Below are 23,965 nucleotides of genomic sequence, written 5' to 3'. Positions count from 1 at the left end.
CCAAACAATCGCCGTATGTCTTGAGTCTGGGATCTGCAATAGTCTCACATTGTCCATCAATAGAGCTCTGGCAGCACAGGCTCACACAAACACACACACACACACTAAAAGATTGACGGCTGCGTGTCAGCGAGAGCAAGAAGCACTCACTGACCACTAACCGCGTTAACATGAGCTTACACAAACATGCAGATGTTTCTGGTCTCACATTAGGGGATTAAGGACAGGAGGAGTGAGAAGCAGGTCTTAATGGAAGCCCACACACACAAAACGCAGCAGTAGCCTGACCAAAGAGTGACATTTTAAATTCCTTGGTCTCATCCAGCAACTTCAATTGAATTTTCAGACCCCCCTTCCACTCATTGTTTATGTGTAAGTCTGTGTGTGTATGTTTGTGTGTATGTTTGTGCCAGTGTGCGTTCACTCCTCCAGTCACCCCAGGGGGCTTTGCGCTGTCACTTCCTGTTTGTTGACATGCATGTCGTTGTGGCTACGCTCTGGGCACGCTCCACAGTGCCGCTGCCCTCTGCGCCATGTGCGTGCGTGTGTCCATGTGTGCACAGGAGCGGGTGCGTGCGCGTCATTTCTCGCCGGCCCATTGAGCAGCCTTTGAGTGACGCGGGCTGGCCTTGTAATGGAACTCGATTCAGTCCGCAAATAAAGAGGCTTTTGAACCAGTGGTCCGAATATGGCAGGACTCAAACACACGCACACATACACAAAATGAAGGATACAGAAATGTGTGCACACTGCCTGTGGTGCACAGGCTGGGGGAGTTTAGCTAGTGGTGAGAGGGGGGGGGGTTCACACTTGGCTGCGCTTCCCTCCACCTCTTTTCCAGGAGCTACAGTGCAGCTAATTGAAGAGAAATGAGCAAGCAGGAGCTGATCTGATTTTAGCTAGCTGGTCAACACTTTCAATGACTCATGACTGATCTCCTGGTGAAATACCAAAAAAAGCAACTGCAGCACCACACCCAGTCCACACATGTGCACATAAGTCCACACATGTGCACATATTGAAATAAATTCATCTTTTATTTCAATGGTGTACTGAAATACATACTGAAAAAAATAACAGAAATTAAACCTTTTATTTGAATGCTTTTTAGCTAGTAATAAATAATACCCACAAAGAAATAGAAGTTTAAAAATAAAGCCTAAATTTATTGTGTAATAGGTCTGTTTTCTTTTGGTGTGATATGTTGTCATGTCACGTTACTCAAAGATCCATCATATCATATTTGGAAATCTGGAAATTCAGAGTTAATTAGCAGACAATGTTTCTAGCATACCATCCTCCACCATGCTTTACAGGAGGAGCTTTTATTTAAAGCTCTAAAGACCAATTATACTTCTGGCGCATAGCCTCTGCAACCATCAAATCTGTGTCTGTGCACCTCAAAAAAATCCTGACTACGCGTCGGACGGTCGCAAACCTGCACAGACCTCAAGAGACAAAAAGCAGCTGTGATTGGTCCTTAGTATGCCTTTCCAGCTGTCTGTGGGGTCGTCCTTCTCGATTCGGTGCCGGGGTTCACCATTTTTAATAACCGAGGATAATAACAATGGATAACCTCGACGAAAGGTTGGTCGAGGAGGTTCGGAAGTACAACCACTTGTAGGATGCCTCAGACATGTTGTTTTGGAAAATAAACACTCCCGCCGGCGCTGCCCAAGAAGTTCTTGTTACCATCCCCCGAAGTTCTCAAATAGGCTCCCCCTTGTTCTTTGGCGGGAAACTGCTCTGCATCCGTAGAAATTCCAGACCAACGTTGCAGAAGCACACCAGCAAAACTGGTTTGCAAACCAGACGCAAGCGACATTTGATGAGTGCGGATGCAGAAGTATAATCTGCCCTGCTTAGAGTAAAGCACCAGCAGCATAAATGTTAAAAAGCTGGAATGATGTTCAACTTTGTTTCGCCTCTTTTTTGTTTCGTTTTATTTGGCTTGAATTTGTGAAATGTAACTCTTAAAAAAAGTCTTTTATGAGCTTTATAATCGTTCTACTTAGCTTGTTAGCATCCTAACCATAAGTTAATATTTATATATTTAGGACCTCTCCAAATTTCTAATACAATTATTTATATACTTTATCATATTTTTAGTAAATGTGATACTTCTGTTCTCCACCATTCCTGATGTTCTGTGGATGTATAACTTTTGAAAAATGACCATGTTGCTTGACTGTACTACAGTCATAATAGACAGACACTTGGACTGGTAATCTGTGATACTGGGCATTTGTCCAGTGGGCCGGTCCTAATTGCATGGGAGGGCCGGCCCTCCTTAAATCATAAAGGCCCCAAAACTTACTCTCCGGCCGAAGCACCTACCTGTGACAGTGAATAACTGAAGGAGCTCCAAAAGTAATACAATGTTAACTACCGAAATGATGCATTTGCAGTATATATAGCCCTTCCTTGTCATGCACATCATTGTGACGGCATATGGTGCAATTTTCTTTTTTTTCAAACTGTAAAATCCTTGCAACAAACTAAATTATAATAAAATCAAAGTCCTTTTTTTAAACCAAACTACGATATTCCTCCTATATTTGGCGAATTTATGTTTGAATATTTTGCAAAAATATGTTGCGGTGCATGATGAGGTTTTGCATCTAAAGGCTAACCTGTCCCGTCTTACGTGCATTGTTGCCAGGTTGGGATGTTTCCCAATTTGGCAGTTTAGGATGGCCGTGTGTGGGTAAAAAAAATTTTTCTATTGATTTATGGTCTAAGAGATCAATAGATTTTGGTCTAAATTGAGCGAGATTTCGTATATACAGGCAGTTTATTAAAAATTTTCGGGCTGGAAAACGTGAGTCAGTGAAATCTGGCAGCCCTGCTGGACGTTACGCAGCAGCAGACACTGTCTCGTCTGTGTTAATAACCAAAGCCAGTAAAACCGCATCATAGAAGTCTTGGTGATGCTTGAAGATAGATTGGTTAATCTACAATTTGTATTCGTATATTCGTTTTACATTTGGGAATTTTTTTTTTTTGGAGTGGCGTTCATAAGTGGGCCGGTGTAGATGGAAAAATGCCAGGGCCAAAAATCGTTCCCATTCAAAGCCTGCATACCTGTGTGTCGCTACATATTTATACGTCCTATTTCTTCTGGATTACTATTTAAAGTTTCCTAGAGATTCTGTTTTCCTTGGGAAAATAAATAAATGAACTATTTTGCCTCACTGATGGTAATATGATATAGAAATGATATAATGGTATAAATAATTGCAGGTTTCTTGTTTAGTTATGCTTTCCTTGTAAAAAAAAAAAAAAAAAACATTACCCACTCAGGTCCACAAGATCACTTAGAAAAAAAAAAGGTTGTACAACACAGAAACATTAAAAAAACGTTTTCTTCCGGCATAAACTCAGTTTCACAGTTCTGTCTTCTTCAAGTGCAAAGTCTCAAGGTGTTTATCTGAGCTAGCCAAAGTATGTTACTTATTTTGATTCTTCCTTGAGAAAATAATTCACTTTCCTGGAATGGCTAGTGTCTTTTATTAAGAAGTTACAGCAGGAATCCAACAAAAGCTATTGAAAAGAGAGAAAAGCAAAGTTTTTCTTTTATGCAGCAGTTGTGTTAATAGAGTGTTTGTTGTCGCTGCCTTATGACTGACAGTCAGAGGTAGATTCCTCCCCAGAAATATGTCTTTGTGTTTCTTCCTAGAGATTAATCTCTTTATTTAAGATAGCAAAGGAGAGCAGGAGGCAGCGTGGCTGTCAGGAGAGACAGAAAGAGGTGCACGCAGAAAGAAAGCATGATGAAGAGAAGAAATAGCGGTGACAGCATCTCTTCCTTGTCCATTTGCATAAAGCAGCATTTGTTTGACGCCGGTGGCCAGCAGCCAAGCGCCAACACAAGGACGGAAGTTAAAGTAAAAAAAATAAAAGAGAAAAGACGATGATTTTCATCCAGAAAATGATTCCACAAGAAATAAATAACAATTATAACTATTCAAAAAAAGAAACAACACATGAGTGACTTCTCTCTAAACTAAGCATTCTGTTGCTCCTCTGAGGGAGGAATAACAATTCGCGAGAAGACAGCGTCTGGGAGATTTGTATTAGAGCACATGAAAGCAGCTGAGCTTTGCAGAATGAGTTTGATTGAGACAGAAAGGAGGGTTGTGGGAATACTGAAGCCTCTTCCAAGATGTAATAATTCTAGTGTGTCTGTTGACTTGGAAAAACTTGATTTACCAACAGAACCATAATGCCTTAAATTCATTAGAAACTAATGGAACACAAAATTAAGATGAAGAAAGCAGGGTTTTGTTTCCCATAAAAGTTTATTGAATTGATAAATCTTTATCGAACAATATTACAATTGTCGTTAGTACAATAACAGACCCAGTTTCCTTGTATTATCTTTTTTTTTTTCCACCTTATGCCAGAGCCGGGCTCTCCAGCATGACCTCGATAGCCAGAATGTTTGCCTTTCTCCCACGATGCACCTGGAGGGGATATGCCCATCTCTGGGCCTGTCAGAGAGGCTGTTAGCGTTTCTCCCATGGGGTGAGGGAGGGGGAGTGACAGTAGAAATGTCCCTCTCTATCTCCCTCTGTCACACAAACAGAGACCGGGCCACTAATGGCCTCCTCTTCTAGAGCTTTTTAGTTGCCTTCTTCCTTTTTTTTGTGTGTGCTCTTAAGTATTCATTTATTCATGTCATCCTTTTTCTTTCCTCCCCTCCCCTCTTTTCACCTCGATCGTCTTCCTTCTTACTGTCCACCCCTCACCCCTGTGTCTCTGACCTTGCAGCAGTTGTATGCAGCTCAGCTGGCGGCCATGCAGGTTTCCCCGGGAGCGAAGCAGCACAGTGGCAGCCTCGCGCCACAATCCAACCTGGGCGCACACTCCCCACCCACAAACTCGCATCCACAGGGGGACAAGAACCGCAATTCGCCATCCTCACACAAGAACAAGGTAAGAAGAGGAAAATCATAAAAAGGCCTTGTGTTTGCGCTTGTGAATGTGCATGTTTCTGTCCTCAAATACCGAACACAAATCCATCTTTAATCATATATGGGAGGGGGTGTGGCCTAACAGGTACAGTAGTCAATCAGAAGGGTGTGTTTTGGTATATATTAATCAAAACACATCCTCTTCATAGTAAAACACAGTGGAGATGGCAGCATTATGCTGTGTTGATGGGAGCTGTATACAATTGTGATAACTAAAATAAAATCTGGTAAATTGTGCATAAAACCAACTTTAAGTATAAATTAAACATTTATATCAGTGTTCCTAAGCACTTATTACCACCATCATTTTTAGAAAAAAAATGTTTCTATTCCAGAAATGAATAAAAGTTTGAATCTATGATCCATTACTAAAAGGATTTTTTAACTAAAATAGTTTCATGGTGTCTCATGACTATGAATGATTAGTAAACACATAAGTTCCAGTCTCCCAGTCCACTTTCTCCTCAAATCCAAGAGTTTACTTTCTGCAAAAATATTTGCCTCGGATAAACTTGCTCCCCGACAATTCTCAGCCACTTGGTGTCTGAAAATCAAACAGAGTAACTTTATCACCGATTCCCAGCTGGTCTCTCATTGCGCCTCCATTTGGGGATCTGTTGGAGTTTGTGTCGTTTTCTTGGCTGGCTGCCTCATAGGTGTGATGAGAGTGAAGCTTCGTGTCCATCCAGCTGGAATTCTATGAATATCTGGTCGTCCTTCTGCACAATCACACAACCTCACTCCCCAGTGTTCACATGACCTCTGGTCAATCAGGCAAACAGACACAAGGACACACATAGAAGAAATAAAACATTTCACATTGCCTTCACTTTTTATCCTATCCATCTGGTTTGCAGATTCCTGATCACTCCCATTGTCTTGTTTCTTAATAACAGCTCATAGTTCCTGATTTTGTTCCCTACAACCTTGACTGTACACTCCTCTATATCTCCATCACACACAGCACCATCATACCCTGCTGTCCCACACACTTATTACCATATATATAGAGTCAGGCTGACAGCAAGAGTCCTGGCCTGTGGTGTAGGAGGACGGGGGGAGTCGTAATGGTCTCCCCTGTCCAGCAGGAGTGGCTGACTGTTGAGTTGACCAGTATGGACTTTGACAGTTTCCACAAAACTAAAATTTGCTAACAGACCATAAAGTCTATTTACGAGACATTCTGATTTGTTTTTTTCCCCCCCACTCATTTTAACCCCCTCACTGCTTCCTCAAGAAACTTTTTCTCTTTGTCATTCTCTCTTTAGTCAAGTGACATGTATATTTCATTGGTGTCCTCCCCATGTGGGCTCTATGTCAGGTCTCCAGTCATTTAGAAACTCAGTGCCTTGCTATGCTCACAGCTGTTTGGACTCAGGCACACACCGCTTAAGTGCTTTACCCTCGGGTGAGACACAGACACATACGCACACTAAAAAATGCACTGGTCCAGGTGTGGACTACGACACCAGCGCATGCACACCCTCGGTGCTCCAATCACTGCAGGCTGCATAGCGCTTTCTTATCCTCGAGAGGATCTCGAGATGCAGGCATGCACGCTCACACAATAGTTTACCATATGCAGCCCTTCATGAACATGAAACAGATTCACACAGTGAGCCAAAGCACACGTCAAGTGTTGTAGTTGATCAGTTTAGTCTTTGAATGGACAGCTGCTGGTTTTTTCAACTTAATGCAAACTTTTTTGTATTATCATCCTCAAATTAGAGGAAACCCCAAAACGGAAGACAGACACAGTAGCCCCATTTACACTACCCTTTTGAAACCGTGCCGATAACGGTCAGAGCACGGTAACCGAGTTAACTGTTGAGTGTAAATGGAACTGAACTGGACCGTGCCAGACACAACGATCCGCGCTAAATCTAGTAGTTCAACAGCAGGGCTGAGCATGGTTCGGTTGTGGCTCAGTTCTCTGATAACAAAGAGCGCATGAGCAGGCGTCATCTCCTATTTACAGTCAGCTGACTCATTCTGCTGGTTTTCCGTTGTCTCCAGCTTTGTAAATGACTTATTAATAATAAATGGCATTAAAAGAGCGTGGTGCGACCTGAGATTACGCCAAGACTGACACTCTCATTGAAATTTGGGTGGAGGACGATAACCAGGTACATAGGTTCTAAATGTTATGGGCACCTTAAGAGCTGTAGTATTGTGGATCACCCATAGGAGGCGACGAAACGTGCTAGCGTGATGCGTAAATGGTCATAAGGAACCATGGTTGGCACGGTTAACTCATCCAAGCTCAGTCCGAACTTGCCACGGATTGGTGTAGTGTAAATGGTGCTGGCTTTCCTCCAGCTTGGCTTTATCTATTTTTCCATTAACTCTGACCAGCTTTCCTCCTCTCTCTGCTTGAGAAAAGCATCCCCACAGCATGGTGCTGCCACCACCGTGCTTCCTGCAATTTAAAGTGCCAGTTTTATGCCATACTTTTGCGATATCTATTAGTAAACATTTTAAAAAGCATGTTTTCTTATTCATAACATCACAAAATAACCAAAGATTGTACTTTAAGGTGCTGTAGATGTTGGAGGCTGTTGTAATGCCGTCTTTCTTCACCGTCCACCTAACATACCAAGGCTGTTCACCCTCATTCACATTACCATATTATTTAATCAAGCTTGACACTGTGCTGTTCTAAGAAAAACGATTCTCCCGTATACAAATTAAATGAGCATGCATTAAGCACTGCATATCCAATTTAGATTCATGTCTTTTTGTGTCTTCAACTTTGCTTTCTAATAAAGTTTTGATATGACAGTATAATTAATATGAATAGACACTTATTGCTGCGAGGAATAGGAAAGCGGAGGAAAGAAGCGGATGACGAAGAAGTTGGATTTAAGGGTCTTGACACGGCCAATGTAGCACACCTCGGCACGAACACTCTGCTTTAGACCTGACAGGGATAAACGGTGGTGGCACAGCACATGTCGTTTTAATTGAACCGTCAGCACCGGCAATAAGATGCAGAACACTGATGTCACTCGCACATGCCGGCATCCGCAGAAGCAGCCCACACACACAAACGCACGCACATAGATTATCTCTCCCCTTCTGCTTCCTCTCCATCTCCGTGTCCCTCTGGCTCTCTCTGTCACTCTGCATGTTTTCTGTCGCAAAGCTGGAGACTGTTCCATCAGCCAAGAGAGACACAAAAGCAATTGTATTAATTGAAGATTCAGAGCCTTTAGAGTCCAACCACACACACAAACACACACTTTTATGAGGTTTAGAGCTTGTTGAACAATGTCTGTCTCACTCTCTTACACACACAGAAACACACACACACATCAAGTCTGTCCAAGCGTCTCAGCTCCACTCTATAAACTAATTCCTCCACACTGGCATAATGCAGGTTGGCCACCTTCCCACTACAGGATTTGGCTTGGCGCAAAGAGGAAACTCCCCCCATCCACTGTACATGAAGAGGCATTATCTATTTGTAATAAATATTCAAATGCCTTCGCAGCCAAAGCCCGCCATAATATGGGTCAGGATTGAGAAGATCCCGCTCAGTTTTCTCTTTTCTCTCCTCTTCTTCTTCGGCCCATTGTCTCGCTGAAGGCATCTTTGGGGGTCCTCCGTCTATTTAGAAAGACCTCCCTAATGAAGGACAATCCGGTTAGGACTCATTGCACGCACACACACACACAATTAGGATGCCTCACAACTACTAGCGTACATGTGCACACACACATTGCAAGGGCTTAATTGGAAGGGCTTAATTGAGTTGTGAGGGGCTCATAAGGCTTAGTGTGACTCAAGGAGAGGGAATCAGGGAAAGTCGCCCTTAATGAGTGAATATACAACACACACACAATACTTTCTCTTTTTGTTGAATCCTACTATATCCTTATTTCTATACTGCCTAAGCTGCAATTAGACTAATGACCAGAAAATACAAATAATGTCGTTTCCACATCAGGTTAAAGCCCACAATAGAACCACACCTGCAATTCTGAAAGTTATCTCTAATTATGTTAAATAACAGATACCCTTTAAATACACCCTGACTATATTTCTGAGCCATTATTTGTACACTCTGCCAGTTTGTCCTTTACTGCCCCCATCGTCATCATTGTCCTATTTTTGCATCAGGGTTTTTAATTGAGGTGTTTTAATCAAACAGAGTGGTTTTTGTACATCTGCTCTGTCTCTGATCTAATTCCCCGCTTCCTGTCATGTGACGCTCCTAGGTTGCCCCTGATTGGATTAGGTCATCAGCAGGGGTCATGTTGCTATGACGGTTTACCAGATACCATGTGGTGGTCCACATGTCGATGCACCTGAAGGCTGCAGAGATTTAGACCTGGATGCATCTTTTCATGTCCTGTCAAATTTTCCACGTTTTATTTTGTAACTAAAAAAAAAATTAAACTGTCTTATAAGAGAGCACATTATTGTAAACCGTAAAGAAATGTATAAATTTTTCAGTCTTTTAACTAATAATCGACCAGCTTTTTTCTTCTTCTTTCATTTTTAACATCAGCTTTCTTTTGGACAGCCCAGATCTGTGAAAAAGATCTTGCTAAGACATTCTTTCGCTTAAATTGCAGCTCCTCCAGAGTTACCACAACAATTTTGGCTGCTTATCTGATATATGCTTTGATTCCCTGGCCTGTTGTGTCCTATATTGTGAGATAAACAGAAAGTGTTTTGAAGCTAACTTTTATTTAAACTTCCCCTCACCTTCATAATTGTTCAATAATGTTCTCAATCAAATCTTTAAGTTATTCCCAGAACAAATGAAATAACATCCACAGTGACTTATTATCAAGATGACTACTAAAGAAAGCAAAGCGAGCTAATCACTGATGCACACCACAGTTTGTTATATTTTTGGATCAAAATAGTTTTGTGCTACTTTGTCTTTTCCATTAAATCCCAAATGAAATACTGCTTTTTTGTAAAAAATGTGGAAAAGTTGAACAGGTGTGAAAACTTTTGCAGGGCATCAATGTCAGTGTGCTGTTTGACATATAAATAAAAACTGCTGCAACACAATCCACAATAATTGCTTGCAGCAGTCGCACGTGTGCGTTAGAGTTTGTGGTATGAACTTTTGTTTTTTTTGGACCTTTTGGAGGTTTGCGTTTGTGATGAACCAGGAGTGATTTGAAGTGACAGACTGTCCTCTGCATTGCTGGCTGTTTGATGCATTGAGACGGAGCCGTATCTTTGCACTCTCACACCTTTAAAGGATGTGTTATTCTTTGTGAAAGACAGGAGGCGTTAACTATATTTGTTCATGGTATCAAGGTGTTCCTCTCCCTTGAGTATGTGTTGCTGCTTGCCATATGATTTCTGTATGAGGCAGCATTGAAATGCATGCTTTTTTGCAGCCTGGATGTGGGTTGTGCACGTGCATGTATTGTGTTCTCCCTGTTTTGGGGAGTGGCTGTGCTGTTAGAAGTGGTTGGCCGTTTTGCATGTAAATGTCAGTGGTTTGCACCCAGAGGTTTTTGTATGTTATTCTTTGCTTATCATGTGTTAAATAAAGACGGGCAGTGGCATGCACCCAGTCACCTTCTCATCCCGCCAGCTATTCCTCAGATTGCTGTGCATGGGCTTCAGTTGAATTAGCACGTGGTCTGGATCAGGGAGACGCGAGGGCATCCCCCTCGACCTCCCGCCTCCAAATTTCTACGCTGGACACAGCAGGCGAATCTGTGCTGTTTTGGTTTTTGCAGGACAGTGAGGGTGCACAGCCACTGAACCTGTCGGCCAAGCCTAAGGCATCCGAGAGCAAGTCACCCAACTCCCCCCCAACTTCCCCACAGGTTCCCGCTGCTGCTGCCGCCACCACCAAGCTGGGTCCCGCTGGCTCCCTGAAGCACAGTGCAGTGCCCTCCAGCATCGGAGCGCCGCCGACCAGAGTCAGCTCAATAGGTAAGCAGATTTTATGCACTTTACAGTAGCGGAGCAAAGAAGATGTATGAAATGAAATATGAAATACTTCAACAAAGATTGCACTTAATTCCAAGTAAAGGAATTAAATAAAAAGCACAACATAATAGATAGTGTATAAACTTAGAACAGCAGTAAGGATTAGTTAAAAATAGTTAACCAAGCCACACACTCAACATCTTTTCTCAGGGTAGATTTAGATTAGACCTATAAACTATGCTAAAAATAAATTTTTTAGGTAACATGATATTACAACTGATTCTTATTATTATTTTATTATTATTCATGTTAGTCAAAATGAACAGTTAAAGAAATACAGTGGCTCAATTATAGCTCATACAAGCTTACTGTACCTAAACGTACACCCTAACCCCTAAATCCCTCAATCACTATAGACAGTGGTGACTATATAGTGAACTTTATAGTGAACTCAGTTAACTTACTGTTCGGACAGACGATCACTGCTTTTTGCTCCCCGTTGGACACATAACTCCTCCTCAACCTCACGGTGCCTGGGCCATCTTTGTTATTAGTCGCCGCTGTCGATTAGCGACAGCCTATGGCGACAGTAGGGCGTCGTGAGAGCAAATCCCATAATGCTTTGCGAGGATAGCTCTCCGCAAAGAATTCTGCCTATATCTCCCTCTTCTGAAGCATTTCTTTTCTTCTCATACACTTCATAGAAACTTTTTCTCTTACGACCCTCATCCATTTTCAAAGCACCACAGTGAGAGAAATAGGCTTCCATGACTGTCTGAAGACTTAGATCACCACATATATACGCCTAAAAGTGCGCATGTGCAGAAAAAGATAGCTTACGGGACGAGCACGTAGGACGGCCTTACGTAAACATGTCACCAGAATGATTGACAATTGGGAGGACCACTTATTTAGATGATCCACCCAGAAAAAGAACATCCTTCACTATACCTTTAAGTATGTCGATCCTTAGTCACTGAAAGTTTGAAAAGCGAAAACAGATCATCTTTCTTTTGCACCAAATTAACCTTTCTGTTATCTGATGTTTTATTTATTTTTATTTTTTTACTTTTTTGTTTTTATAGCTTTTTGCTTCAATTGGTTGCAGTTTTTCCACTAAATAGTTGCAGTTTTTGTATATTTCATGTGATAAACATTTTTTTTTTTCACTTATCTCTGGACAGGCTTGGAAATAGAGCAGTTCCAGTCACAAGTGAATTTCTCCGTCTTTCTAAACAAAAAGCCAACATTTCTACTGCAGAAAAATAATTTCATCTAAAAAAATGTTTCTCTTTAAAACTTTAACCTCTTTAAATACAAGTGTCTGCAGCATGCGGCGTTTATCTCACCGTACTATGCTGCCCTTAACGTAATCTTCCCCAGCCATATGCACGCATAAAGAAAATATGACATAAATGAATCACTATTTTCTACTCTTAATCCATTTTTCATGCAACACTGATAGTTCAAATATTACACATATGTAAGAGGCTATAATTAGTGTTTGTGTTTTTTTCTCCATGCTGCTGTTTCCCTGCAGGCGGCTTCATTGTTATGTGTTTATTAGTGACTAAAACAGACAGAGAGAGACAGAGGACTGAGGAGAAGGAGGGAATTGGGGAGAGAGAGATGAGGATTAGTGTTTCCTTTTTTTTCCAGAGCAATGAAGTGGGGGGGAATAATAAAGAGAGGAGTGCATGACAGACAGAAGGTATCACCAATGAGATTAGACAAGCCTCTTACATGAGCCAGGACAGCGCAAACACCCAGCATTAACCATACAATACCAGCACACACACTCAGTGCTTACTCAAACTCACACAAAAGCTCACGCTCAAACACACACACACACTCCAACCTCCTCCTCATACGCAATAGGCAGGCAGTTTTTTTTTTTGTCTTTTTTTTTCCCCTGACTTTCTGGCTAATCTCACTGTTTTTCAACAAATCGGCGGATTTAATATCAGATTAGTGGATTTTCAGTCCCAGATGTTTTTTGTTGGGAAAAATGGATTACAGTATTTTAAGTTTGTGTGTGATCCATGCTGAATGTATTTGCGCTGGGCAGGCTAGATCCCTGATACGCTGGATCTCATTGTTCCATCTGTTACCACTGAGTTTTAGCCTGGCCACAAGCTCCTACTGTATTAGGAGTCATAGTGGACGGCGGGGGCAGACCAACTGAAAAGGGGTCCAGTGGTGGTCGTTTTGATTTGCATTCTGTTTGTGGAAGAGGGGAGGGTTGGATGCAGATTATGAGGCTCTTTTCGGGTTATTTATATTTAAACCGCAATCACAACAACATTGGAAGAATAATAAATCATTAAACCCTTCTCATTGCAGAACGCAGATATTATTCCTACCTCTTTAGTTTTTTTCCAGACATCATATATGTAGAAAATAAGATTAAATACCTATTTAATTTTAACTCTAGGGATGTAGAATCATCATTTTCAATCCGATCCAATCTCAAATTTAGTTTAGAAAAGCAACATGTTGATATTTATGTCATAATAACATCCAACAGTAAATTATTGCAAAGTAATTATAATAAAAGGTAACTTTAAATGAGTTGTTGTTTTTTGTTATTTGAATATATCTATAAGAGTTTAGTTTTTTACTAAATCATAATTCAGTAGTTTATTTTGAACAAAAAACAACTTATCTCTACAACTAAAAAGATAATAAATACTGTCTATACCATATAATTTTCTTTTCAATATTAGAAAAAACTATTAAGGTTTTTTTATTTTTGTTCTAGTCTTGACAGGATGTTAAAAAATATATATTTTCTTGCTAATTATTGATGTCATCTGCTGCTGTGACTTCTTTATTGTAATAAAATGAAAAAGTCCATCCATCCATCCAGCTGCAGTCCTCTGCCTCCACCCCCAGTGTCACCGTTTCACTCTAGATGTGCAGCATCTGCAGAGAAAAGAAGATGTTTTACTACAGCATAAGATGAATAGACATACTTTACCCTCCAACCTTTCCCTCCTTTTATCTGGGTCACATTCGCTCGTCTGGATGGTTGTCATCTCTGTCAGTTTAAGCAATCACACAACCATGTGTGTGCAGGAATTTCCATCAGCCCCCCTCCTTTTTACAGCAGATTAAAATTGACTGCCACCCAATTCTGTCACCCCCCCTTCACCTCCTCCTCTCCGTTCTCACCCCTCTGTCCTGTCTCTCATACCACGCTCTTTTTTTCTGCTTTTTTTTTTTTTGGGCTCCGCTCACATCCAGATTTTCGGGTTCTGACTTCTGAAAGAGTTCACGGCTCTGTCATTACCAATCTGAAGCTGATAATCTGGTCCGAGATGGCATTAGCGGTGTGGATTAGCGCAGATAAAGGACTCATAAAGCAGCAGTGGCTCTTTGTTAAGAACTACCCCAACTGACAGTGAGCTGAGATAGCGGCACCCAAACCGAGATGCAGAAAATAATCTAACAGTAATAGATGTGTTTCAGTTGTAATACAGATTTATCTTTGATGGGCAGCAGGTAAAGGGGGGGCTGTGGATGAGCTCGCTTGAGGCTCACTGACTCACGCCCCACTCCACAGCTAAGTGGTTAGTCGTTCTTTTAGTTGGAGATACAAAAAAAAAAATCCCTCCACTAATCAACTGCATGTTAATGCCTTTACCTTATGGTTCAGAAGATTTGTTCCAGATGAAAACCTCTAAACTGAACACTTTCTTTTGTTTATCCATTAATAAAAAAAAAATGTATTTCTTAATGTCATCATCCTGGATTATTCATGCAAAAAAAAAATAAAAAAAAAAATGAAACAGTATGACTAACAGATCTCCTCCCCACCTCCATGTCTGTGTCTCAGCAGACTTGCTGTCTTCGCTGTCCTCAACAGCCTACCTGAACGACCACGAGGCGGTAAGCAAGGCCTTCGCCGAGGCCCGGCAGATGAAGGAGCAGCTGAAGGGGGAGCAGCAGGCCCTCGACGCCAAGCTGGCCTCCGTCAGCAACCTCAGCCTCAACAACGGACGCTCAGACAAGGTGAGGCCCTTTTTCTCTCCTACCGCCGACGAGTGTTTAAAATAACACCTTTCCTCTCACATGCAGTCAGCGGGGGATTGAATGTTGTAATTCTTTTCACTTGTGGCAGAATGTCTTGCTTCCAGTGTACATAATTTATTTACTAATATAATGGATTGCCATACATATCTTAATATATTTATATGGTCAGATCAATTCTCAATCTAAAGTGTGTATTTCCTAGAATTGAAAAAAAGTGTCCTGAAATACATGCATCCAGTGTTTATAAATACATCAGAAAGATGTTTTCTGCCGTAGGTAAAACAGTAATTGTGGTAGGATTTTTTTATGACATATGATTTGAGCTCAATCATCCAGAGCTCTGTAAAAAAAAACAAATATCTTTTTCTGTGACCTAAACGCATAAATCCAGTTGAGTCCTCTGAAGTCATCACAGGCTGTAGCGTCTCATTGTCAGCGTGCAATAATTTGTCTTGCCATATGCCGTCCCAGCCGCACCATGTAGGAGGTAAATCGGCACACAATGGCCTCGCTAAAATGTGTCGAAGCTAAAGAGGGCCAGATAAGGTAAAAAGCAGAGGCATCTTGGAGGTAATGAGTGCGTCTGTGAGGCACACTGCGGGGCGATGTGTGTGTGCGTGTGTGTGGCACAGCGGAGCGTCAGGGAGATGCTAATGTGAAACGACGGCGTCGGCTCCTCAGCAGCACAGCTGAACTGTGATTATTTGTTCAACCTATTTGGGATCAAAGCAACAATTATTCCTCCTGCCGCCCTATATCTAAATCTATGTATTTATAGGGTGTGAAATGCTAATTAATATAGAAACTGTTTACTAAATCTAAACTCATTTGATCTTTTTTATTCTATATTTTCTAAAACGTAAAAAAAATGTAAAGAAAACAATATTGTTTTTATATACTTATTGCAAATGTTGCTTCCCTTTCTGCCTCTTATTGGACAACACCACTCTAAAATTAGTGAAATTAGATGGATGTAGTGTTACAACAGGGTAAACTTAATAATAAGTTAAAAGTTGATTATTATTATCATTATTATTATAAATATTATCTTTTAGTTAGCCAACTTTTCAGGGAGGATTGATATGAACATGTGAGGGAGAAAAACAAAGTCTCTTCTGGACACTTTTAAGTACAGCAGATGATGAATGGGATCGTTGAAAATTTAAATATTTCAAAATTTTAAAAAGTTGAGCTTTTCCATTTAAATACAGATGCAAACTAAACGCTTTATATGCATCATGTGTCATATAAAAATGACATGTGAAACAGCTTCGGAGTTTGATCAGAGAGGAAATACCATTATTTACATTTATCACTACAAAAGCGATCTAAAAATAGGCAAACATTTCTTAAATTAAGTGTTTTTAAACTTAATTTGAGTAGATAAGATCATTTATCAATGGAATTAATATTATACTGCTAAAATAAGATAATTAAATAAAATGCACTGGAAATAAGACAATGCAATTATTTTTTACATGTTAATTGTCTTATTCCATTGGCAAAGTGTCTCATTTACTTAAGAAAAATGAACTTTTTTTTAAAAAGGGCTTATTTTTGCAGTATTCACTTTAAATAAAGATACAAAAATACTTTTTGCTGCTAAAGTTTATTATAAAATGTTAAAAAAAAAAATATTCCCAATGCTTAAAAAAAAAATTTCTATCAGATTTTTCCAAGATATTATTAAACGAAGTGGTAGATTTTAGATGTCTTTATAATTTCTCTTATTTCCTCTGCCCCCTTTTGGCTCTGTGCGCTCGGATACAACAGCGTCGTGTCTGACACACCCGGAGGATTAGTTTTGTCACTACTTTGTGTCTCAGCTCCCGTGTCAGCCGTTCAATCCACTTTTCCCATGTACTGTACCGGGGCTTAATGTCAGACTAGGCTGTCATCCACTCTGTCTCCCCGTTCATCCCTCCTCACACACACATGCTGCATAAAGCCATCTGAGAGCGCATATTTAATCTTAAAATCTGAACGTGTGAAGGACACTTTGTGCTCCCTGTTTCTGAAACGAGGACTGAATGAGGCATTCATTAGTGCAAAATGAGGGAAAACTCCGAAAATATTTCTGATTTACATACAAAATGACTGAGTAGCTCCGAACCACTGAAGGTTATTATGCATTTATAAAAGCGGAGGAAATTAAAAATAACATACTTTTGAAATGGCTTGCAAAGGAAACATTTAGAGCTGCATGCCACCAGCTTTTATTCTTTCTCTTCCCTTGCTCTATATTTATTCCAATCTGGAGGGAAAATTATCTCTAACAATTAAACTGTATTGGACTAAAAACAGACAAAATGCATTTCATTATCATTCTGCCCTCCCTCCATGCAGCCATCCGGCTCGCCAGGGTCACATGTAAATGGAGGAGGACACTCTCCGGAACGTCGTTTTAGAAGACGGCCGTGTTTTGGGTAGAGCTCCTAATCGTGTAATTAAACCGTAAAACGTTGGCGCTGGTGCCGTGCGGTGTGTGCGTGTCAGCCCAGCTCCAGCGCAGTGTGTGCCGGCTGCTTGCATTAGGCATGTAAATGCTCAGTAAATCAGCCTTTTATTGGTTGTAATAAATACCCAGGGGGCCGCACGGCGTGGCCCCGCTCTCGTCCGCGGCGCACTCTCTCGTGCTCTCTCTCCCTCTAATGCGTCGACCCTCGGGGGCATCTGCAAGAGAGGCAAGCCGCCGCTCTCCACTCTCGCAGGTGGCTGCCAGGAGCTGCTACACACACACACACACCCACGTTTAACCAACGGTGCACACACTTAACGTTTAATATCTGAATCAGAGTAAAACCCACATTCTTTCACAGGGAAGCGCACTCAGACACAGATGTGTGTTCAAGCCTGCAACATTTTTACATGTCAAGAAGCCATTTTTTTAAAGTTGAAATAGGAATTCTGTATATTTTTCATGATTTAACATTCATTAATTGAGTTTCTAAAGACCTTAAAAGCATATACATATGTTTTTCATATGGAAACCACTTGTCAGAAGTGCAGGTTTCGTGTCTCCTTCATTCATTCATGTATTTCCAACTCCAACATATGACTCAGCCACTGACCGACTGCAACTGTTTGTGCCGTTTAGGAGAAAGCTGCCTTGGAGAGTTTGAGTCAGCAGCTGAAGCAGCAGGCCGACGACAAGTTTAGCCACGCCATGCTGGACTTCACCATGAGTGGAGACTCTGACGGTACAGCCTCACACACACTCAGAAAAAAAAAACAAGGATGGATGCTCTCATTCACAATGCCTCTGAGCATTGAATGGAACAGAAAATTTCATTGAACATTGAATTTAATTAAAAATATCTGTTAAACTAAAATTGAGAAAATCCAAATTTTTTTAAACTTAATATTCTTGATCAGTTTCTATGAGCTTTTTACATGGAAATTGCTGCCTTTCTTTTTTCTTGAGGCACAAAAAGGTCTGATATCTTGTTGCCATTCTTTAATTAGAAAAGAGAGAACATTAGTTATGTACATTAAAAAAAACCTGATCAGTCAAGTTTTAATCAATCCCAACTTGGGTAATCCCCATCAGACGTTAATCCAGGTAATCGCGTAGCATGATGCGGCGAGGATGAAATCTGAAACACTTCCTGTTTGAGAACTGCAGCAAATAATTGTGTTCAATTTTCATGTTAACATGTTAATTGAGGGCGATCCCAAATAAAACCCCTTTTTTTTTTTGTCCTGCCATCACAAACAGAAACCTCTAAATTGAGATAGACGTACTGGCCCCTTTGAGGACTCTGTGTGGGTTTTGTATCAAATTCGGGATACATTTGTGGAAAGGCATTTGCTCTCTGTTAAGTATGGAGGGAGATCTATCATGCTGTGGGACTGCTTACATTTTAGAGGCATTGGGGATGTTATGAGTTAGCATGACATTGTGAAGGTTTAAACTTTTAAATAGCCAGTACCAGAAAAAAGAAAAGTTTATCTGGTGGTCCGAAATAGACCACCAGACAGAAATTCAACCTTCTACAGTATGGTTATCTTAGTTTTCAGACTTTTAGAGAACCTGTGAGGTGAACTAGATAGGTTTAGTAGGCTCTATGGAATGCAACAAGGAATGGTCTCTATATTTCAACACTTTATTTTTTAATTTAGAAATGATGCTACTGCAATTAAAGGTCATAACTTTAGACACAATCTTTTGATTTTCACTGGTCTCATCTGCATTTCTTATAGAACTGCATTTTCTCTTCTTGATCTGTTTCTTTCTCCCTCCTGATCCTCCTCAGGGTCCCCCAGCGTGTCAGACTCCAGAATATTTCGGGAAACCCGCGGCCGGAACAACAACGAGCCGCACATCAAGCGGCCGATGAACGCCTTCATGGTTTGGGCCAAAGACGAGAGGCGGAAGATCCTCCAGGCGTTCCCAGACATGCACAACTCCAACATCAGCAAGATTCTCGGTAAACCCACGCACTTCTACAACTCCAGGCCCTCACCATGTCTTTGTCATACAAGCCTCCTGTCCGTCTCAGAAAAGGCGCATTACAAACTAATGCCGATTTCTTACTACGGCGGAGTTTATGTAAGCGGGTGTTAATGAAAGGCTGGGGGAAGCACAACCACGACAAATGATGATATAATTCATTATGCATTAAACAAGCAGCGCGAGGCCGCCTGACATTTCCCCCAGACCGCTGGGATCGGCCCTGACATTTTAAAGAGCTCCTAAGCGTTTTATAACACAGGGAAATCTGGTTTTAATAAGCCTCCGCGCTCTCGATTGCTAACAGATCGCAGAACACAGAGAGAGAGAGAAAAAAAGAGAGAGAGGGGGAGAGAGCAGCCTAGCACTGACAGCTTTTACCCATTAAACATACAGTAGTCGAGTGCAAATTCAGACCAGATATGAAGCGCACACACAGCGGAAAGACATGCACAAGATTTTCCCCGACATACACATATGACGGTACAGATCTGTGAGCAGGAACCGAGCTGAGAGATGACAGCAGGTTAAGTGAAGTCCTCATTAGTTGAGATGAGTACCTGTCGTCCCAGCGGTGCTCCTCATTAACCCTCTTTTGCTCTCTATTGCTTTTTCTTTCCGGGTGCCACTTCCAGCATCGTGTGTGTGTGTGTTAAGCGCAGCCTCGCGTGTTTCACTTTAGATGGTTTGCTGAGCGTCCGACGCAGCGCATCATTCAGTGTGGCTGATCTGCACGCAGATGCTCATGTTGTTTTTCAAAGAAATGTGTCAGAAGTGGTAATCAGTAATTAGATCTAGAGCTATGAAAGAAAAGCCCTTTGTTGGGTTTTTTTTTTTTTCCAAGAGAAGCGGTTCATAACCACTGGTTCCAATGTGTGTCCAGGCTCGAGGTGGAAAGCCATGACCAACCTGGAGAAGCAGCCGTACTACGAGGAGCAGGCTCGCCTCAGCAAACAACATCTGGAGAAATACCCGGACTACAAGTATAAACCTCGGCCCAAACGCACCTGCCTGGTGGACGGCAAGAAGCTGCGCATCGGCGAGTACAAGGCCATCATGAGGTCCCGCAGGCAGGAGATGAGACAATACTTCAGCGTAGGGTGAGGGACTGGGTAGTTTTAGGTTGAGGAGGATTTTGTTTGTCTTTTAAATAAATAAATGAGGAAAAAAAAATAAAAAATATATATATATATATATAAAACTTTTTGCATCATTCTATTTCTGCTCTAAAAGCAGAGACTGAATGTTTTTAATCAGCATTTTTCTCAAAAATTACTTTTTTCCTTTCCTCACTGATGCACTTTAATAATTGGCTGGTAACTAATAAGAGGTTTTTAAACTTAACCAGCCTGTGGGACCTTTTTAAGATCAGTGAACGTAACAATACCTAACCGTTACCACCACCAACACTCTTCAGTGAGGAAGGTGTAAGAAGGGAGCAAGCTTTCTTAGCTATTTTTCAGTGAGGTGTTAAAAAAAGGAAGTTAGATCGAGAACAAAATGTGCTTCAAGGTAAAACATGTAGAAGAAAAACATTTTGAATGCAGTCGGAGACAATGTGTAATTAACTGATGTTAATTTTAGTGGATCAAAGCTTTAAAACAGATGGTGAGGTCCTTTTAAATTTCAACTGAAACAAACCGGCTGAGATCTGCTAAGCAAATTGTCCAAATAGGTCCAAATAATTTTTGAATATAATGACAAATTCCAACATTACAAAACAATATAATCATTGTTCTTTATTGTAGAAACATATCTACCTCTTAAAACCATAAAATAGACATTATTTATGGTTTCTAGACATTATAAAAAATGGTTATATAAATGTCTTTTAAATACAAAATACATCCGTACAGCTTTTAATTGAAAAGACTGACAAAGGGTCAATGATCCCTTAATGCAGATGCTACATTTAGCATTGTTAGCGGCTAACGGCTAGTCTAGATATTCTAACTTTGCTTTAAAGTCATTCATATCTTGTTAATATTTAAAAGCAAATACATTTTATGTTTTATTCCATGAATGTAAATGCGGAAAACTCTCAATATTTCTCTTTTGTAAGTAATATAAAGATTTAATAGTCTCTTATCGGAGCTATAATGATGGTAACTGGTCAAAGCTTGGTAGAAATAATAATGTGAAGAGTTATTATTAAACAGGACTGGGGTTTAATGCTGCTATAAACGTTTAGGTAGCAATTAACCCTTAAAATAAGAGTCTGGGACTGATGATGCTCGTTTATGTTTACTCCCCCAAACTGAATCACGTGCTGAAACAATCTAGATACCGCTTTATTGGACAGGTTTTACTGTAAAGAGAAATATTTAAGCATTTAAATATTGAAACGTGTAGTAATCCTCCTAACTGGACTCTGTGTTTCTGCATACAGGCAGCAGGGCCAGCTGCCCTTATCCTCAGCAGGCATGGTCTACCCAGGTGCCCTTTCCATGGCAGGGATGCCCTCCCCCCAGATGCCCTCAGAGCACTCGAGCATGTCCAGCAGCCCCGAGCCCAACGCCAACCACCAGAACCCCCACATGCCTGAAGGACTGAAGGGGGATGAGCCACGGATCAAGGAGGAAGAACTGCGGCTAGACGACAGCAACGGTGATGTGTACGACGATTTCGACTACGAGGACGAAGAGGCCGACTACACCAGCGATAACGAGAACCACATCACCCATTAAGGGGGCGCCAGTGACTGCTGGTAAATCTTTAAGGATTCTAAACTCATCAGTCAGGAAGAGGAGTTTGTATTTTGCCAATCACCTCAAGTTTAAAAAATAAAAACACCTCCCACCCTCTCTTCTCCTGGCTAACATGGACTCTCTGACCAGAGCCAAACCCCCTCTCCTCCCACTGGAGTCCTGATACCAGCATCGGATCAATTAATGGAAGCACAGGACCTGTCACTCACACTGACTGTTACACATGCTGGAGTATGGGAGGAAGCCAGTTTAAAGCTCACTGAGGAATATTCAAGTACTACTGCAAGAGTGTAATGCCACAAGTGAGGAGACATTTATAAAAATCAACCCTTTTCGCTCCTATTTGGAGAAAAGGAGACATTTTAAACTGAAACACTAAACAGCGGACCTGTCAAAAGGCTAACAGAAGACACTTTAGGATGGCGGACCTGTTTATTATCAAGAGACACTTTTAAGAAACAGCTTTTTTTGTTCTTTGGTTCTATAATATTCTCACTCAGGTACACGGTGCCAATAAGTGGCTTGTGAATGTGATTTGTTGTTTTTGTGCTACAAGTTTGGATAATAATAGAAAAAAGAGACTTCTTTTTTCCCCTTTTGTTGTAAAGCACCTAAAACACATCAGACCTTTATTTTTAACTGAATCTCCAGCCTTGCAGCGTGCTGTCGGCGCCTCCACCTGCCACCCGAACAGGGGCGCCCCCCGGAGCGAAATCGAAAGCACTGTGTTTGTGAGACAATCCACGAGTTTTCTTCTCGCTCCATCTCTCCTGTCTGCGTCTCCATATCATCTATTTTTTAAAAAGCTGAAATATCCGACAGGTGTGGGTCAGTGTGTGTCGTTTACAGCACTTTTTTTTTTCTTTTTTTATTTTAGAGCAAATAAAAGGAGCTAAAACAAAATCTTGAAGAATAAGAAACTTGTTCTGCTGCTGTTAATGCGCTGTAACACACACACCGTCTTGCTCACACACACACAAAAAAGCTATTGTTGCGTCTTTTAAGTGTTTCCCTGCTCCCTCCAATCAACGTCGTCCTGCTGTAACCCAGTGGGTGGAGCCGGAGAGCAGTCAGCCAGTCAGTGTTTCTGTATTTTATTATTATTTTTCTTTAAAACTGCCTCTAGTCTAATAATATTATTAACCATAATTAAGAGGATGGTCAGCGTTTCCTGAGTTTAGTAAGTTATGTACAGTATAATTTATTTTTTTCTCCTTTATCAGGTTTTTGTGGCCGTGCGAAACGACCGCTGAAACATTATTCTATTTAGCGGGTATGTATTTAGATTTAAGCAGAAGTTGTTCTTTTACCCTGCTTTGTTTTTGTTATGTTTGTCTTTTTTTTTTCCTCCTCCCCCTTAATCTGTTCGATTTGTATTAACCCTTCGGATGGATGTGCGACGGAGTTAGGACCGCAAACTTCTCCTTTTTAACGTCCATGCCCATTTCTAAGAAGCACTCAGACTCTCTGCAGTCAGAGAAAAAGAAGAACATTAATATTTTTTATTATCGTTATAATTTTATTTGCATTTTCCCCATGTACAATGTGAAGGTTTCCTCTTTTCATTTGATTCTCTTGTGCTTTGAAAATGATTTGAAGGATTTCTGTGAACACAGAGAGCCGTCCCTGTTTACTAGCTCAGCCGCCTCATGGAAACGCAGTGAAGCAACATCTGCTTGGATCCTTGCACATACAGCCCCAATCAGTCGTTAAAATGCTCTTCATCAGCATGAATGTCATGTCAGTTTTCAGCTTTTGATCACACATTTGGATAATTTTTTTCATTTGATTGAATTAAAAAAAAAAAATAGCTTTTAAAACACCTATTTATTGAAGGTTTTCCTCCGTTTAAAAGGGTGGAAATGTGCCTCACCTCCTAAATG

The 23,965-nt window shown here is 40.9% G+C and overlaps 1 protein-coding gene across 9 annotated transcripts in view; it reads left to right on the top strand.

The window, feature by feature from the left end:
- sox5 (SRY-box transcription factor 5) overlaps nucleotides 1-22,764 on the top strand; it is a 90,688-nt gene extending 67,924 nt beyond the window's left edge. For 3 of the 9 annotated variants that reach the window (XM_038287188.1, XM_038287186.1, XM_038287184.1), the window contains 7 exons: nucleotides 4,774-4,938; nucleotides 10,691-10,889; nucleotides 14,725-14,900; nucleotides 18,019-18,121; nucleotides 19,178-19,351; nucleotides 20,258-20,474; nucleotides 21,764-22,764. In XM_038287188.1, the coding sequence (XP_038143116.1) occupies nucleotides 4,774-4,938; nucleotides 10,691-10,889; nucleotides 14,725-14,900; nucleotides 18,019-18,121; nucleotides 19,178-19,351; nucleotides 20,258-20,474; nucleotides 21,764-22,061 (1,332 nt within the window). In that variant the 3' untranslated portion in view covers nucleotides 22,062-22,764. The remainder of the gene's footprint in view (nucleotides 1-4,773; nucleotides 4,939-10,690; nucleotides 10,890-14,724; nucleotides 14,901-18,018; nucleotides 18,122-19,177; nucleotides 19,352-20,257; nucleotides 20,475-21,763) is intronic. The other 6 variants (XM_038287192.1, XM_038287185.1, XM_038287187.1 and 3 more) reach the window with 5 other exon arrangements.
- The last annotated feature ends 1,201 nt before the right edge of the window (nucleotides 22,765-23,965 follow it).

This window comes from Cyprinodon tularosa, unplaced genomic scaffold (assembly GCF_016077235.1).
Source record: "Cyprinodon tularosa strain WSP-4 unplaced genomic scaffold, ASM1607723v1 ctg237, whole genome shotgun sequence".
Taxonomy (NCBI): Eukaryota; Metazoa; Chordata; class Actinopteri; order Cyprinodontiformes; family Cyprinodontidae; genus Cyprinodon; species Cyprinodon tularosa.
Note: the sequence above shows the minus strand (reverse complement) of the source record. Positions and strands in the feature narration are given on the sequence as shown.